At 47.9% G+C, this 17,545-nt stretch overlaps 1 protein-coding gene across 1 annotated transcript in view; it reads right to left on the bottom strand.

The window, feature by feature from the left end:
• Window positions 1-17,545, bottom strand: part of ATF7IP2 (activating transcription factor 7 interacting protein 2) — a 92,756-nt gene that overhangs the window by 26,829 nt on the left and 48,382 nt on the right. The window contains exons 5-6 of the mRNA XM_073542835.1: window positions 8,876-8,983; window positions 7,537-7,691 (exon numbers count right to left, since the gene is read on the bottom strand). Of these exons, the coding sequence (XP_073398936.1) occupies window positions 7,537-7,691; window positions 8,876-8,983 (263 nt within the window). The remainder of the gene's footprint in view (window positions 1-7,536; window positions 7,692-8,875; window positions 8,984-17,545) is intronic.

The following is a 17,545-nucleotide window of genomic DNA, read 5'->3' as shown; positions in this document are numbered from 1 at the left end:
TGGTCAACCCTTTTAAGCAAAAGATTGAATGCCCCTAGCATACATAGATATGTCAGGAAATTCTTCCAAAGTGTTCACCACAAATGTCCATGAAGTATAACGGTCTGGTATTAGCAAAGAAGAAACCTTCTATTCTGCAATATACATTTTTGGTACTGAAACACACTTTTCAATATCCGAGTATCCTGCAAGAAGCATGTTTACCACACTTACCATGCGAGTCAGTGGACAAGGCATGGAAATGCATGGCAGACTGGAGGAAACAGACCTAAATATTACACGCAGCTTCTATGTCCTATGCTGTGTGCGTTTTTTTGGTTTAATGGAAAAAGGAGATTTTTGTGTACTCACCGTAAAATCTCTTTCTCTTAGCCTCTAATTGGGGGACACAGAACCATGGGTGTTATGCTGCTGTCCACTAGGAGGCGACACTTTGCAATAATCTGAAAAAGATTAACTTTGGCTCCTCCTCTGCAGTATACACCCCTGGACGGCGTCAGCCTTCTCCAGTTTTGTGCAAAAGCATTAGGAGGAACATAACAAACAACATAACCATGCCTATAAGAAGGCTACTATGTACGAGCTCAAAGAACAATATGAGAACTGAACCGAACAACGGCCCGTAAGGGCAACAGGGTGGGAGCTGTGTCCCCCAATTAGAGGCTAAGAGAAAGAGATTTTACGGTGAGTACACAAAAATCTCCTTTACTCTGTGGCCTCATTGGGGGACACAGAGCCATGGGACGTCCCATAGCAGTCCCTGGGTGGGAATCAATGGACGAATATTGTGCTGACAGGTCCCTAAACTAGGGGCACTGCCGCCTGCAGAACCCGTCTACCCAGGCTCGTGTCCGCTGATGACTGGGTATGAACTCTGTAGTGTTTTGTAAATGTGTGTAGGCTAGTCCAAGTGGCTGCCTTACACAATTGTTGTGCCGAATGGCCCTGGAGTCCCCTACCGCCCGCGTAGAGTGTGCCGTGATACCGGCCGGAAGAGGAGAATTGGTAAGGCGGTAAGCCTCTTGTATGGTGTACTTGATCCACCTGGCAAGGGTAGCTTTGGAAGCCGGCAGACCTTTGCAAACACCTTCCGGAAGAAGGAAAAGGGAATCAGACTTCCGGAAGGGTGCAGTCCTAGACACATATATACGCAATGCCCTGACGAGGTCAAGCGTATGCAGAGCCTTCTCCACTCTATGAACCAGAACCGGGCAAAGGGATGGCAGTGAAATTTCCACATTGAGGTGGAAGTTGGACACAACCTTCGGAAGGAAGGACGGGACTGTATGGAGAACCACCTTGTCCTGGTGAAAAGCCAGGAAGGGCCGTCTGCAGGAGAGTGCTGACAGCTCAGACACCCTGCGTAGCGAGGTGATTGCCACCAGAAAGACCACCTTCTGTGATAGAAGGCAGAGTGGAACTTCCTTAAGGGGTTCGAAAGGTGGTGCCTGCAATGCTGTCAGGACCAGGTTGAGGTCCCACGTTTCCAGTGGACGTCTGTAGGGGGGAACCAATCGGGAAACCCCCTGGAGAAAAGTCCCTACTTGCGGCTTGCTAGCAATGCGTCTTTGAAAAAGCACTGAGAGCGCTGACACTTGGCTCTTAAGGGAGCCCAGGGATAGCATGGCGTCCAGGCCCGATTGGAGAAAGCCAAGAACCTTTTTGAGGGAATAAGGGAGTGGAATCTGGCTGCGAGATTCGCACCAAGTAAAGAAAGCTCTCCAGGTACGGTAATAGATCTTGGCGGAGGCTGGCTTCTGTGCCCTGATCATGGTTCTAATGACATCCGGTGAGAGCCCTGCCTGGGTTAGAACCCAGGTCTCAAGGGCCACGCCGTCAAATTGAGAGCCCCTGAGTTCTGGTGGTAGAACGGGCCTTGTGACAAAAGATCGGGACGGTCGGGGAGACGCCGGGGGGGGGTCTGCTGTAAGTTGCACGATGTCGGCGTACTATGTACATCTGGGCCAGTCCGGTGCGATCAGGATGGTTGGAACTCCCTCTTGTTTGATCTTCCTCACGACTCTGGATATCAGGGGGAGAGGTGGAAAGATGTACAGAAGCTGGAACTGGGTCTAGTCCTGAACCAAGGCATCTGCTCCGAGCGACCGCGGATCGCGAGTCCTGGCCATGAAATTGGAGATCTTGGCATTGAGATGGGATGCCATTAGGTCGACGTCCGGGGTCCCCCAGCGATGGCAGATCTGGCGAAAAATTTCAGGATGGAGGGACCACTCCCCCGAGTCCATTCCTTGTCTGATGAGAAAGTCAGCTTCCCAGTTGTCCACACCCAGAATGTGGACCGCAGAGTGTAACGACCTCGTGTCTTCCGCCCAGTGGAGGATATGTGCCACTTCTCTCATCGCCTGGGTACTGCGGGTCCCGCCTTGGTGGTTCACATATGCCACCGCCATGGCATTGTCCGACTGTACTCTGATATGAGAGGCTGCCAGTAAGTGACGAAAGGCTCTCAATGCCAGGAAGATGGCCCGAATTTCCAGGATGTTGATGGGCATGCTCGCCTCCACTGGTGACCACTTACCCTGTGCTCTGTGATGTAGGTGTACCGCACCCCAACCTGTCAGGCTCGCGTTGGTGGTCAGGACCTTCCATTGACCTGAGAGAAAAGATTTTCCCGTTGCAAGAGAGGTTGGCTTGAGCCACCAGTGCAGGGACCTCCTGGTTGCTGATGTTAGCCGGTACTCCCTGTCGAGGGAGAAAGGATTCCTGTCCCAAGACTTGAGAATGGCTAGTTGAAGAGGCCTGAGGTGAAACTGGGCAAATGGTACCGCCTTCATTGCTGCTGCCATCCTGCCAAGGACTCTCATGGCAAACCAGAGATCGGGGGGGGATTGCGGAGGAGTATGCGAACTCCTAGAAGGAGAGCCAGTGCCTTGCCCCTGGGAAGGAGCACCAGACCCCTGGAGGTGTCGAATAGCAGGAAGGTCAGAGACTGACTCGGGGCAGTCGATGACTTTTGCAAGTTAACTAGCCAGCCCAGGCAACTCAGAGTGTCGATTGTGATTGAGACGCTGACCTCGCAGTCCTTAAAGGTGGAAGCCTTGATGAGAAGGTCGTCCAGGTATGGAACGACTACTATGCCTCTGCAGTGTAGAACGTCCATGGTGGCTGCCATGATCTTAGTAAACGTTCTTGGAGCCGTGGCGAGTCCGAATGGGAGAGCCACGAACTGGTAGTGGTCCTGGTTGATTGCGAACCAGAGAAATCTCTGATGGGCGGGAGCAATCGGTATATGCAAGTATACGTCTTGTATGTCTATGGAGGCGAGATATTCTCCCTTCTCCATGGACGCAATGATTGACCAAAGGGACTCCATGCGAAAATGACGAACCCGTACATACTTGTTGAGTTGTTTTAGGTCCAGTATGGGCCGGACGTTGCCTCCTTTCTTGGGGACTACGAACAGATTGGAGTAGAACCCTCGGAAGCGCTCGGCTGTGGGAAACAGTACTATGACTCCTGCTTGAAGGAGGGAGCAAACCGCTTGGTGGAAGGCACGAGCTTTGTCTGGCGGTTTTGGGGGAACAGAGAGGAAGAACCGGTTCGGTGGGCTGGAAGTGAAATCTATCTTGTATCCGGAAGACACTATTTCCTTGACCCACCTGTCTTCTGTAATAGGCAGCCAGACTTGCTGAAAGAGTAGAAGTCGTCCGCCTACGGGTGGGGTGTCTTCCGGAATTCGTGAGTCATGAGGAGAAAGTCTGAGGTTTTCCTCCTTTAGGCTTTGCCTGGCCCGCTTTCGACTGCCAGGTCCTGTCCGGCCTCTGCGCCGCCCGTGGGATGTCACTGCGCGGAGAGCGGTTACGGTTTTGTGCTGGACGCGAGAGAGACCAGCCCAAAGAATTCCGAAAGGATCGGAATCGAGTTTGATTACGCCTTTTGAACGCGCGTTTAGGCTTTAGTTGAGGGAGAGAGGTACTCTTACCCCCAGTGGTGTTGGATATCATTGTGTCCAACTTTTCACCAAAAAGCCGCCCACTGAGGTACGGGAGATGCGTGAGGGACTTCTTTGAGGCCGCGTCTGCTTTCCATTCCAGCAGGCAGAGGATACGCGGGATCGTGATGGCGTTTGATGCTATTCCCGCTACACCTCTTGCGAAATCCAGGGCTGCATGAAGCATGTAATCTGCTACCACTGCTATTTGAACCGCTTGGTCTGACAGCTCAGGATCTGAAGCTTGGAGGCCAGCCTGCAATTGTTTGGCCCAAGCCAGATTGGCCTTGGCCGCTCAGACCGAAGCGAACGCGGGAGCCAGAGAGGCCCCTGCCGCTTCGAAGATTGAACGAGTCATGCGTTCTACCTGCCGGTCTGCTGCGTCCCTGAGGGTTGAGCCAACTGGCAGTGAGAGGAGGGTCTGTGCTGCTAGCCTAGAGACTGGGGGGTCCACTTCGGGTGGATCTGTCCACTCCTTGGTGCCCTTCTGTGGGAAGGGGTACCTTGCCTCCAAATATTTGCGATTGATGAATTTCTTCTCAGGCTGTGAAAACTGCTTAGTAAGTATCGCCTGAAATTCCGGATGATTAGAGAAGACCTTAGGTGGTTTCAGAACACCTTCAAAGCAAATTTTGGATTCTGGGGCTTCCGGGGGTGGGTCAGAAATGTCCAGCGCCCGATGGATGGAAGAAATTATGTCCTCAACTAGCGCTGTATTGCTAGGGGCGCCAGGGACCAGAGACCTCACACAACGAAACGGAGAGTCGGAGTCACAGATGCCTTCCGAATCCTGCGTATCGCTAAGGCGTTCCCTGGTGGGCGAACTGGGGAGGAGGACTTTTGTGGTTGGGGATCTCTGTGGAGATCTGCGTTGTCTGTCTGTTAGGGGACGGTCTAGGTGACCTGGAACCACGGTGTCTGTCCCTAGAGGGGGATGACCGTGTGCTATAGGATGACGCAGATGAAAGCGACCTGTGGGTCCGCATACGTCTGTGTCGGAAGCGGCATGTCCCTGAGTCGAGCTGTCCCTTTGCTGGGTAACGCTCATAGCCGAGACATGACCCTGCAGTGCCTGGAGTAGTGTGGAGGTTAAGTTATCTATGGACTGCGTCATAGACTGCGACATCTGAGTAGCCCATTCCGGCGTGTTAGCAGACGCTGAAGCATTGGTAGGGGCCTCTTGGGGTTCTGACCCAGTATTTTGGATACAATCCCGGCAGTGCGGGTACGTGCTGCCACTGGGGAGGGTGGTTTTGCAGGCTGTGGAGAATGCATAAAAGCAGTCCTGCCTGGTTCTCTTCCTTGAGCCCGGCATAGTGCACAGAGTGCAGAAGGGCTGGCTATGCAGAGGGCCCTACAGGGGTGGCTACGCAGAGGAAACCTATAGGACAGCCTTATAGGTAATACGGATTCACAGCTGAGTACAGAAAACCCAGCTGTGATCTTACACCACCAGTGTGCCCCTAGGTCCAGCGCCGATGATTCACAGTCCTGTGCCCCCCGGAGACTGGCTGACGTTGCTGCTGATGTCACAGATGTCTTCTGCTGCAGCAAAAATGGCCGCCGAGAGGACGAGGAGGGAGAAGGGGGCAGAGAGCTGAAAAGAGCACGCAGTGCCATGTAAAAACACGCCCTTTCTGTCTCGATACGCCCCTTCTATGACACTGTAGAGTGTCATATTCGTCATCCGGGGGGCGGGGAGGAGGCAGCGGCTTCAGCTAGGCCAAAGCCACGGTCTAAGTTAGAAGCCTGATGCCCAGAAGGGCTCCAGACCGGCGCGGATGTCCGGGAGGGGGTCGGATCTGCACCAGACCCCCCGGATTAAGAGGCAGGATAGCGGTGGGGCTAGAAGCCGGAACGGGGCCCTGTGAGGGGTCCCCCTGAGGCGCTATGGAGCTGGTGCTGCCGCAGAGACAGGGGTACAGGGAGCCCTGTGTCTGCATGTGTCATGACTGCCTGCACTCTCCCCCCGGCCCCAACAGGAGCCCGCAGCGGGCTGGGGTCCCTGGCTTTCGGAGCTGCAGAATACTGCCTTGTACCGACCCTACCTGAGGCGTCTCAACCTAATGCCCCCAGAGGGGGATTAGGGAGGGTGCGTCTGTCACCATCAGGGGTCTTCATCCTCGCCTCGACCTCAACCCAGAACTCAAAGGAATTGGGGAAGGAGGGGGGTCTCGACTTCGAACCACTACCCGAGGGACTGGGGAAGGAGCGACATGGGGAATATCCATCTTAACTTCAACCGGGCAGCACCCCATAATAGGGGACCGAGGAAGGAGCCATGCCGGGAGTCTCGCACGAGACCCACTTTTCTTCATCTGTAATCAGTTGGAAAAAAAGAAAAAAACGGAGTAAAAAATCTTTAGGTGTGCCTCCTATGCGACACTAAGCAAAAACTGGAGAAGGCTGACGCCGTCCAGGGGTGTATACTGCAGAGGAGGAGCCAAAGTTAATCTTTTTCAGATTATGCATAGTGTCGCCTCCTAGTGGACAGCAGCATAACACCCATGGTTCTGTGTCCCCCAAAGAGGAGACAGAGTAAACCGACTTTTCAAATGTGTTTTATTCAGACAGTTTTAAAACCCACATAAAGAATCGCCATGTCACTACAGGAACTTGGACAATCTAAAATGGAGCCCGAACGAATGCATATGTCCATGCCACCGTTCATTGGTTCCACCAAGATACATTTAGGAAAAAAAAAGCTACAATACATTCGCATTTGTTAATTTTATTCATTGTAGGAGTTTTCCTCAAGATTGGTAGGGATAAACTTACTGATCACTGGGATCCTCAACAATCCTGAGAGTGGGGATTCTGTATGAATGGAGCAAGCATTCTCCGGTCTATTCATTGTTCAGGAGATCAGCGGAAAAAAAGTTGAGTACTGCTCCCGGATACTTGGAGCACTCCCATAGACAACGAACAGACCGTAGTTGGGCATGCTCAACCCTCACTCCATTCAGACAAGGCTCTGCAGAATAACTAGGGGCCCTAGTCGGCTGATGCCTATTAATCAGTATGCTTCAATTCGTAGGAAACCACTTTTATGGTTTTTACATAGAAAATCATGCAAGTTGATAAGAGGTGCCAAATGCTTTGAATATGACTATTAACCAGTAGAAGAGAAGAATAAACTAATTCTAAAAGGGGGTTGTCCTTTGTTCCATTTCAGAAAATATTTCTCTCTATGCATAGTTTGTTGTTAAAAAACAAACGGATATCTACTTACCCCCCCTGGGTCCAGTGTTTGGTCTTTTCCATTGTCCCCTGTCTCCGTCGTTTGGCTGCAGTGGTAATGTCACACTGACAATGCTGCATTCAACCACCAAGCTCAGCGGCTCGTCCTTTCCACAATGGCAGACCAGCTGGGCTCAGTGTTTAGCTGCAGCGCCGTCGATGTTAAGTAATCACGGTGATCAAGCAATGAACACAGGTGAAGCGGCACAGACACTGTGCTGGACCAAGGGAGAGTAAATACAACATACTGTCCATAAATGGAAAGGCGGCAACCCCCTATAATTCTGTAGAGGCAAGGGTATTATTATTTCAAGAGTTGTGTTGGCACTGAGGTATAGTCTCACCTCGGCTGCTCCGATTCATTATCACTAAGTACAACAAGCTCCGCGCTCCTGGTGGTTGCATCTAGGGCAGGCGGTGTTCTCGGAAGGGACTCTGCAACAACTTCTGGAGGTGGAAGAACTGTAGAAGCACTGGGTGCTGCAACTGTGCTGCAGGGCTGGAAAGAGAACGGCTGCAGTTTACCTGCTCACAATCGTCTCTCCAACATTACATTTCAGACCATGCAAAAATTAAATTTAACAAGTAAAAATTAATTTGCCCCCAATTGCTGCCATATACAGTTGTGTCAATAGTTTACATACCCTGGCAGAGTTTTTGCTTTCTTGGCCTTTTTTCAGAGAATATGATAAGACCAAAACTTTTTCTTCACTCATGATTAGTGGTTGGGTGAAGCCATTTATTGTCAAACTACTGTGTTTTCTCTTTTTTAAATCATAATGACAACCCAAAACATCCAAATGACCCTGATCAAAAGTTTATATACCCCATTTCTTAATACCGCGTATTGCCCCCCTCTAACATCAATGTGTTTAAATTAAACTGATAGGACTTGAATTGTAAAGGCCAAGAAAGCAAAAATTCTGCCGGGGTATGTAAACTTTTGAGAACAGCTGTAAATCCACGTCAAAAGCTCACTGCAGCTGAAAAACAAACCTCACTGCAACAGGCAGGGCATATGATAGACGACTGCAGTGGGCAGCCTGCTGGGCATACATGGGATTTTCAACAGCTCGCACAGTAAGGGCATGGTCAACGCCTCCCACTGGGACATCCCGATCTTCATACCACTGTGGATACATGAGCCGTTAAATGCATGGGCCAAGTCATGTGAACAAGCCCATTCACTTGCAATGGCCTATGTGCATGGAGTCTGCTCGGCGCATGACCAGTATATCGACTAAAAATATGTTGGTCTGAATGAACCCTAAATAGCTGGTGTTCACAGGATCGGTGATAACTGCTACACCAGTGGGTGTCCTTCTTTTGTGACCCCCACAGATTGCCGAAAGGGTGCCCTTTTATCTTTATTATTTTCTATGGGACTGCCAGTGATGCATCCGGCTTTCTCCAAAAGCCCCATAGAGCCGTTAATCGTGCACACGACTGCTCCATACTAACATGGATAAAAGTGCCCTATTCCAGCAAACCAGTTGGACCACATCTATCTACTTTATATACGGGTATTCTGGTTGAAACAAGTGTTTGTCCCCCTAATTTAACCATAATCCTCACCTTTAGGACATTTCTTCTAAAATTCTAAACCAGACAACCCTTCAATAGCAAAATGATCTTCTAGCATTCTGCCAAGTACACAGACGATGGACGTTATCTATGTATTACCTCCTCAGATGAGGAACGGATGGGTGCCACGTTAGTTGAGCAAGAGCTTATCTGTTTCTGAAAGTTTACAGCATACTTCAGGTGTCTTTCCAGTCTTCTAATACTTCTCTATTGTAAACAATAAAAAAACAAACAAAAAAAAAAAAAACAATTAGTTTTTATTTCCAAAAGACTACAGAGTCGTGCTCCCCTAGACCACTACAGACTTTCTCTGCACAGTCACTTAAAAAGCTTATTTCCAAATAATCCCCAAAATATTCCTTATACATAGGATAAAGGATAATTTGATGACCGCTAGAGTCTGACCGCCGGGACTCCAAGCAATCCCAAGATCGGAGTTTAGAACCCTAGATCTGGATTTTTCGGCAGGTTAAGCCTCTGTTCATCATTGAATTAATAAATGATAATATAATTGGTGGGGGTGTATAGAAAGAGAAAAGCAATAAATAAATGTGAAAATATATAGGGACCCTGGTTGAAAGTACCATGCCTGCCGTCTGGTGCAGTGATGAGAGATTCCAGGTTAGAGGATCCCCGAGTAGATGTCAAAGGGGTCATAAAGGTCTGAGCTGACTCTTCAATGTCAGTCAATTCGGGATATATGTGGTATATTGAAATATGTGAGTAGTTTGTTCTAGTATGTTATCTAGAGGGAGGGGGGATTGGGGAGAGTGATTGGTTTATATTTTTTAATGATTAGCCCCTTAACCTATGACATGTATATATGTCATAGGTTGTCTCTGCCTCTTTGGTGCGCACTCCGATCTATCGATATATGAAACTAATTATTCCAATCAGTGAAAGCCATAATGAGAAAAAAAAAAAATCAAAATGCTAGAATTACTTTTTCGGTCGCTGCAAGATTGCAATAAAAAGCAAAACCGGGCGATCAAAAAGATCATATTTATCACAAAATGGTATTAGAATTCGTTTCCGTTTCCCAGTACACGATATGGTAAAAGGAATGGTGTTGTTCAAAAGTACAACTCATCCTGCAATAAACAAGCCCTCACACGGCCATATGGACGGAAAAATTAAAAAGCTTTGGCTTTGAGAACAAATGGAGCAAAAAAAAGGAAATGCAAACACGGGAATACCCATATTCGTTAAGAGGTTAAAAAAATAAGAGAAAAAGATGTTTATATAACTGGATAGTGTTTATATTTAATGGATAACAATACTTTGATGGCTTTTCATGTAATTAGAAAAATGTGATTGTTAATTGACTGGCTTGTAATATGTAATATTGTTATATTATTTTCTCTTACCAATAAAAAAGATTGGATGAAAAAAAAAAAAAAAGGAATCTGGCAGCAGGCTTCTGCTATGTAATCTGAGAGCAGCATGATGTAGGGGCTGAGGCCTCGCTTCCAGCGATGTGTCACTTGCTGGTCTGCTTGCTGTCATTTTGATACAATCACAGTTTTGTTTGCTGTAATCTAGCAGAGCTCAGAATGCTGAGCCCTGTATACCCCGCCCACAACACTGATTGGCAGTTTTCTGTGTACACTGTGCATTGACAGGAAACTGCCAATCATTGATGGGGGTGGGATTACACAGGGTAGGAGGACTAGGAGGCACTAGACACCTTGTTGTCTACTGATAATCTCCTGAGGATAAAACAGTGATTTTATAGAAACAGAAGTACAGAGCGAATTGCATACGTACAGTCACCTGCTGACATGCGTGGCCTCGCTCTATACAATACAAGTGCATTGAGGAAGGCCAGACAAGTTAGTTTAGAAGTACACTCCCTGACAGAAGTTATGTCGCTTATCCATGTTATGTACATAAAAGCTTATAACCAGGGCTGTGGAGTCGGTAAGCCAAACCTGCGACTCAGTCTCCTCAATTTCCCTTCCACCGCTCCACAACTCCAACTCCCACATATATTGCTTATATTTAAGTGAAAAATTTATTGTAGTACAATGTGAACTTCAGACATTTAATCATTTCTATGATACAACAATCAAAATATTTAGATAGAACAGAATATATATTTATTGGAATACAACTTTAGAACACAAAAAACTGTAATAAATTGTAAATATGTAATACACTGTATAATATTGATTACATATACATATATATATATATACACACACACACATATATATATATATATATACACACACACACATATATACACACACACACATATATATATATATATATACACACATACACATACAGTCATGGCCAAAAGTATTGACACCCCTGCAGTTCTGTCAGATAATACTCAGTTTCTTCCTGAAAATGATTGCAAACACAAATTCTTTGGTATTATTATCTTCATTTAATTTGTCTTAAATGAAAAAACACAAAAATAATTGTCCTAAAGCCAAATTGGATATAATTCCACACCAAACATAACAAAGAGGGTGGACAAAAGTATTGGCACTGTTCAAAAAATCATGTGATGCTTCTCTAATTTGTGTAAATAACAGCACCTGTAACTTACCTGTGGCACCTAACAGGTGTTGGCAATAACTAAATCACACTTGCAGCCAGTTGACATGGATTAAAGTTGACTCAACCTCTGTCTTGTGTCCTTGTGTGTACCACATTGAGCATGGAGAAAAGAAAGACCAAAGAACTGTCTGAGGACTTCAGAAACCAAATTGTGAGGAAGCATGAGCAATCTCAAGGCTACAAGTCCATCTCCAAAGACCTGAATGTTCCTGTGTCTACCGTGCGCAGTGTCATCAAGAAGTTTAAAGCCCATGGCACTGTGGCTAACCTCCCTAGATGTGCCCGGAAAAGAAAAATTGACAAGAGATTTCAACGCAAGATTGTGCGGATGTTGGATAAAGAACCTCCACTAACATCCAAACAAGTTCAAGCTGCCCTGCAGTCCGAGGGTACAACGGTGTCAACCCGTACTATCCGTCGGCATCTTAATGAAAAGGGACTGTATGGTAGGAGACCCAGGAAGACTCCACTTCTTACCCCGAGACATAAAAAAGCCAGGCTGGAGCTTGCCAAAACTTACCTGAAAAAGCCTAAAACATTTAGGAAGAATGTTCTTTGGTCAGATGAGACAAAAGTAGAGCTTTTAGGGCAAAAGCATCAACATAGAGTTTACAGGAGAAAAAAGAGGCATTCAAAGAAAAGTACATGGTCCCTACAGTTAAACATGGCGGAGGTTCCCTGATGTTTTGGGGTTGCTTTGCTGCCTCTGGCACTGGACTGCTTGACCGTGTGCATGGCATTATGAAGTCAGAAGACTACCAACAAATTTTGCAGCATAATTTAGGGCCCAGTGTGAGAAAGCTGGGTCTACCTCAGAGGTCATGGGTCTTCCAGCAGGACAATAACCCAAAACACACTTCAAAAAGCACTAGAAAATGGTTAGAGAGAAAGCACTGGAGACTTCTAAGGTGGCCGGCAATGAGTCCAGACCTGAATCCCATAGAACACCTTTGGAGAGATCTAAAAATGGCAGTTTGAAGAAGGCACCCTTCAAATATCAGGGACCTGGAGTAGTTTGCCAAAGAAGAATGGTCTAAAATTCCAGCAGAGCATTGTAAGAAACTCATTGATGGTTACCGGAAGCGGTTGGTCGCAGTTATTTTGGCTAAAGGTTGTGCAACCAAGTATTAGGCTGAGGGTGCCAATACTTTTGTCTGGCCCATTTTTGGAGTTTTGTGTGAAATGATCAATGTTTTGCTTTTTGCTTCATTTTATTTTGTGTTTTTTCATTTAAGACAAATTAAATGAAGATAATAATACCAAAGAATTTGTGTTTGCAATCATTTTCAGGAAGAAACTGAATATTATCTGACAGAATTGCAGGGGTGTCAATACTTTTGGCCATGACTGTATATATATATATATATATATATACACCGTATTTTTCGCTTTATAAGACGCTCCGGATTATAAGACGCACCACAATTTTTGAGGAGAAAAATAAGAAAAAAATATTTTTTAATAAAATGGTGGTGCCTCTTATAATCCTTGCATCTTATTGCTTACCGGGGTTGGTGGCTGCGGTGTAGAGGGGTCCCAGGCTCGCTGCTGGAGGAGGCAGGCGTGGAGTGATGCTGCAGGCCGCATTCAGGGATGAGGGGGGGCTCCGATGTGTGCTGTTGCTGCTGCAGAGTCTTGTGCTGGTGTCAGGTTTCTCCACTTGTCCGGCGGTTGGAGGCCGGTGCTGCAGGTGCTCCGGTGCGGCGTTGTGTGTCCATCGATGCCCGGGGCTCTGCCGACATTGTTTGACAGACCAGAGCCCCAGCATTTCCTTGGTTCCCTGTATATGTGCGCTGAAGTGCCGGTAAAAAAAAAAATGGCCGCCGGCGCGTGCGCAGATGGGATCTCGGGACCAGTTCTCGAGAGATGAGATCTGAAATCTCATCTCTCGAGAGCTGGGTCCCGAGATCCCATCTGCGCACGCGCGGCGGCCATTTTTTTGCAGGCACCACCGCGCGCACACAGGGAACACAGGGAAAATGGCCGCCGGTGCGTGCGCAGATGGTATCTCGGGACCCACCTCTCGAGAGATGAGATTTCAAATCTCATCTCTCGAGAACTGGGTCCCGAGATCCCATCTGCGCACGCGCCGGCGGCCATCTTTTTACCGGCACACAGGGAACTGAGGAAATGCCGGGGCTCTGGCCTGTCGCACATTGTTGGCAGAGCCCCGGGCATCGACGGGCACACAACGCGGCACCGGACACACCCGCAGCAGCGGCCAGCAACCGCCGGACGCCCCCGATCACAGCCTAGGTAAGGCATGTCCGCTTTGTAAGACGCACCCCTGTTTTCCCCCCAAATTTTGGGGAAAAAAAGTGCGTCTTACAAAGCGGAAAATACGGTATATATACATATATATATATATATATATACACACACACACATACACATACACACCGTTTATACTCGCGTATAAGCCGACCCCCCTAATTTTGTCACAAAAAACTGGGAAAACTTATTGACTCGCGTATAAGCCTAGGGTGCACAGTGAGTGGCCCCAGTTTCGCTGCACAGTGAGTGGCCCCAGTTTCGCTGCACAGTGAGTGGCCCCAGTTTTGCTGCACAGTGAGTGGCCCCAGTTTTGCTGCACAGTGAGTGGCCCCAGTTTTGCTGCACAGTGAGTGGCCCCAGTTTTGCTGCACAGTGAGTGGCCCCAGTTTTGCTGCACAGTGAGTGGCCCCAGTTTTGCTGCACAGTGAGTGGCCCCAGTTTTGTTGCACAGTGTGTGGCCCCAGTTTTGTTGCACAGTGTGTGGCCCCAGTTATGCTGCACAGTGAGTGGCCACATATAGTGATGCACAGTGTGTGGCCCCAGTTATGCTGCACGGTGTGTGGCCCCAGTTATGCTGCACGGTGTGTGGCCCCAGTTATGCTGCACAGTGAGTGGCCCCAGTTATGCTGCACGTTGTGTAGCCCCAGTTATGCTGCACGGTGTGTAGCCCCAGTTATGCTGCACGGTGTGTAGCCCCAGTTATGCTGCACGGTGTGTAGCCCCAGTTATGCTGCACGGTGTGTAGCCCCAGTTATGCTGCACGGTGTGTAGCCCCAGTTATGCTGCACGGTGTGTAGCCCCAGTTATGCTGCACGGTGTGTGGCCCCAGTTATGCTGCACGGTGTGTGGCCCCAGTTATGCTGCACGGTGTGTGGCCCCAGTTATGCTGCACGGTGTGTGGCCCCAGTTATGCTGCACGGTGTGTGGCCCCAGTTATGCTGCACGGTGTGTGGCCCCAGTTATGCTGCACGGTGTGTGGCCCCAGTTATGCTGCACAGTGAGTGGCCCCAGTTATGCTGCACGTTGTGTAGCCCCAGTTATGCTGCACGTTGTGTAGCCCCAGTTACTCTGCATGGTGTGTAGCCCCAGTTATGCTGCACGGTGTGTAGCCCCAGTTATGCTGCACGGTGTGTAGCCCCAGTTATGCTGCACGGTGTGTAGCCCCAGTTATGCTGCACGGTGTGTGGCCCCAGTTATGCTGCACGTTGTGTGGCCCCAGTTATGCTGCACAGTGAGTGGCCCCAGTTATGCTGCACAGTGAGTGGCCCCAGTTTTGCTGCACAGTGAGTGGCCCCATCATATTGCTGCTGCCGCTGCCTCCGTTACAAAAAAAACAAACAAACTGTATACTCGCCTCCGTCGCTGCCCCCTGCTCATCAGCGTTGCGGGCTCTGCAGTGACTGTGCAGGCAGAGGGCGCGATCGCGCCCTCTGACCTGAATGTCACTGCAGAGGACGCAAGACAGCAGAGTGATGCGCAGGGACAGGTGAATATGCCTCTCCCCCCCCCCCCCCGTTCATACTCACCCCCATCCTGGCGCTTGTCTCTGCAGCGCAGCCCCCCTGCTTGTTCCATGTTCTCTTCCTACTGCAGCGGTCACGTGGTACCGCTCATTAAACTCATGTATATGTGCATATTCATGAGTTTAATGAGCGGTACCGCGTGACCGCTGAAGCAGGAAGAACAGTGGGCGCCGAGACCGTGGAACAAGCAGGGGGGCTGCAGGGAAGGGCGAGTATGATCTCTGACACCCCTGCTCCCCCTCCCCCACCGATTCCCCCAGTATATGACTCGCGTATAAGCTGAGAGGGGGACTTTCAGCCCAAAAAAATGGGCTGAAAATCTCGGCTTATACAAGTATATACAGTATATAACACTATGTAATAAACTATGTAAGTGGCAAAAAACAGTTTTCAACGAAAAAAATACTAAATAACATGTGTGCAGTCTATGAATTTGTAGTAAGAAATAGAATTGCCTCCATCAGATCCTCCTTCATAGATGACCTCAAATCTGACCTAATAATTTTAAGGCCAGAGAACAACCTATCTACAGTAACTTGGGTTGGAGGCAAAGCCGTAACCACATGGGCAACATCTCTAACAATTTCCAAGTATAAAGGAATTGCCTCATGCACAGTCAGTTTTGATGAACGGTTGAATTTTTCTATTTCTTTGAGAGCAAGTGAAACATTTTGCTGAAATATGGTCAATCTGCTTGCTATAGGAGACAGAGTGAAATCTTTTTCCTTGCAGCAACGCTTTGCCTGCTCCATATCATCCAAATACTTGTCCAAGTCAAACTCCTCATCTGATAAGGATGAAGATATGGCAGCAGTAGCACTGTCAGGACCCAAGTCCTCTTGCGCCTGGCAGTCCTCCTGTAGGCCACTCATCCTAACTGCTACCTCAGTCAGAGCTTCTTTTCCTTTAGTAAGCTTTTGATCATCAAGCAATATACGATGACTTGGGTCCACATAAACAGCTGCCAGAAAAATTTTATTTTCCAATAGCTGTGTCTCTCCATTTCATTGAAGCAGAAATGCCATCTGCGATTAAACCTCCACTTTGGGACAAGCAAAATAGCAAGTTCTTCCACTCCCTTATGAAAATGCCAGGAGTTAAATCCTCAGCTTGTGATTTTTTAGTCACTGTAAATGTGTGATTAAGCAATTCCTTCAATTCAGCCACTTGTGTCCATTGACTTCATTAATAAATTGCATGAATCATTGTTGAACCGAATTGATGCAGTCCTTCAAGCACATGGAAGTCACACAAAATATTAAATATTCTCTAATAGCACCACAACTTCATTCACCAATGTTTTGCAACACATATTTGTATTTTAAGTTAATTATTTGTTTGAATATCACATTACTTTCTCAAGTTGCAGCTCAAGTGAAGGTCTGGGGTGCTGGGTTTCTTTTTATACACACCCACTAATTAACCGATCATTTACTGAGCACAGGTGAGGATGCAAACTAGGATTGGGTGCATTATATGACCAGGCGACAAAACTTTTGTCTTGCCAAAATCTGACCATTCTGTGTCCGTTAAATGATCAATATTTCTGCATTGATGCCAATTTATTTTCTTAACCTAAACCACATTTCGGAGGGTTTCAGCTTTCAAAGGAATAATTTATACAACCAATGGATGAATTTAAAGTCAGGTTATAAGCTTTTATTTACATAACATGGATAAGCGACATAACTTTTGTCAGGGAGTATATGCAAATCACTTACTTGCGGTCATATGACCTCCTGCTCCCAGGGCCGAAGAATACTAATAGTGTGCATAATGTGAAGATTCACAAGTCTGCAGTCACAGTGTGACTACAGACTTGTACCATAAGACCGGACAGCCCCTTTAACCCCATAATGTCCAATGACGGACACAGTCCGTCATCAGACATCTCCCCTGTTTTGATGAGGGCTCCGGCGCTGAGCCCGCATCAAAGCCGGGACATGTCAGCTGTTATGAACAGCTGACATGTGCCCGCAATAGGCGCGAGCGCCGTCCGCCCGCGCCTATTAACTAGTTAAATCCCACTGTCAAAGCTGACAGCAGGCATTTACATAGCATTTCCGGCCGTCGGGCCGGAAATGACGTCATCGCCGAGCCCCGTCACGTGATTGGGGGGGTCGGCGTCATGTTGCCTGGACAACCAGAAGTCTCTATGAGACCTCTATGGTTGTTCCAGGCATATGGCTTTCAGCGCCACCCGGTGGTCGGTGCTGAAAGCACAGCAGTAAATATGCTACATATGGGTGATCTGCCCATCGTGTAGCAGAGCTGATCGGGTTGCACATGCTTCTAGCCTCCTATGGAGGCTATTGAAGCATGCCAAAAGTAGAAAAAAAAAAATGTTTAAAAATAAAAAAAACCTAAAAGTTCAAATCACCCCCCTTTCGCCACAATCAAA

This window comes from Dendrobates tinctorius, unplaced genomic scaffold, assembly GCF_039654945.1.
Source record: "Dendrobates tinctorius isolate UK_male_01 unplaced genomic scaffold, ASM3965494v1 ptg000129l, whole genome shotgun sequence".
NCBI classification, from domain to species: Eukaryota; Metazoa; Chordata; class Amphibia; order Anura; family Dendrobatidae; genus Dendrobates; species Dendrobates tinctorius.
This window is presented reverse-complemented; position numbering and strand designations above follow the sequence as displayed.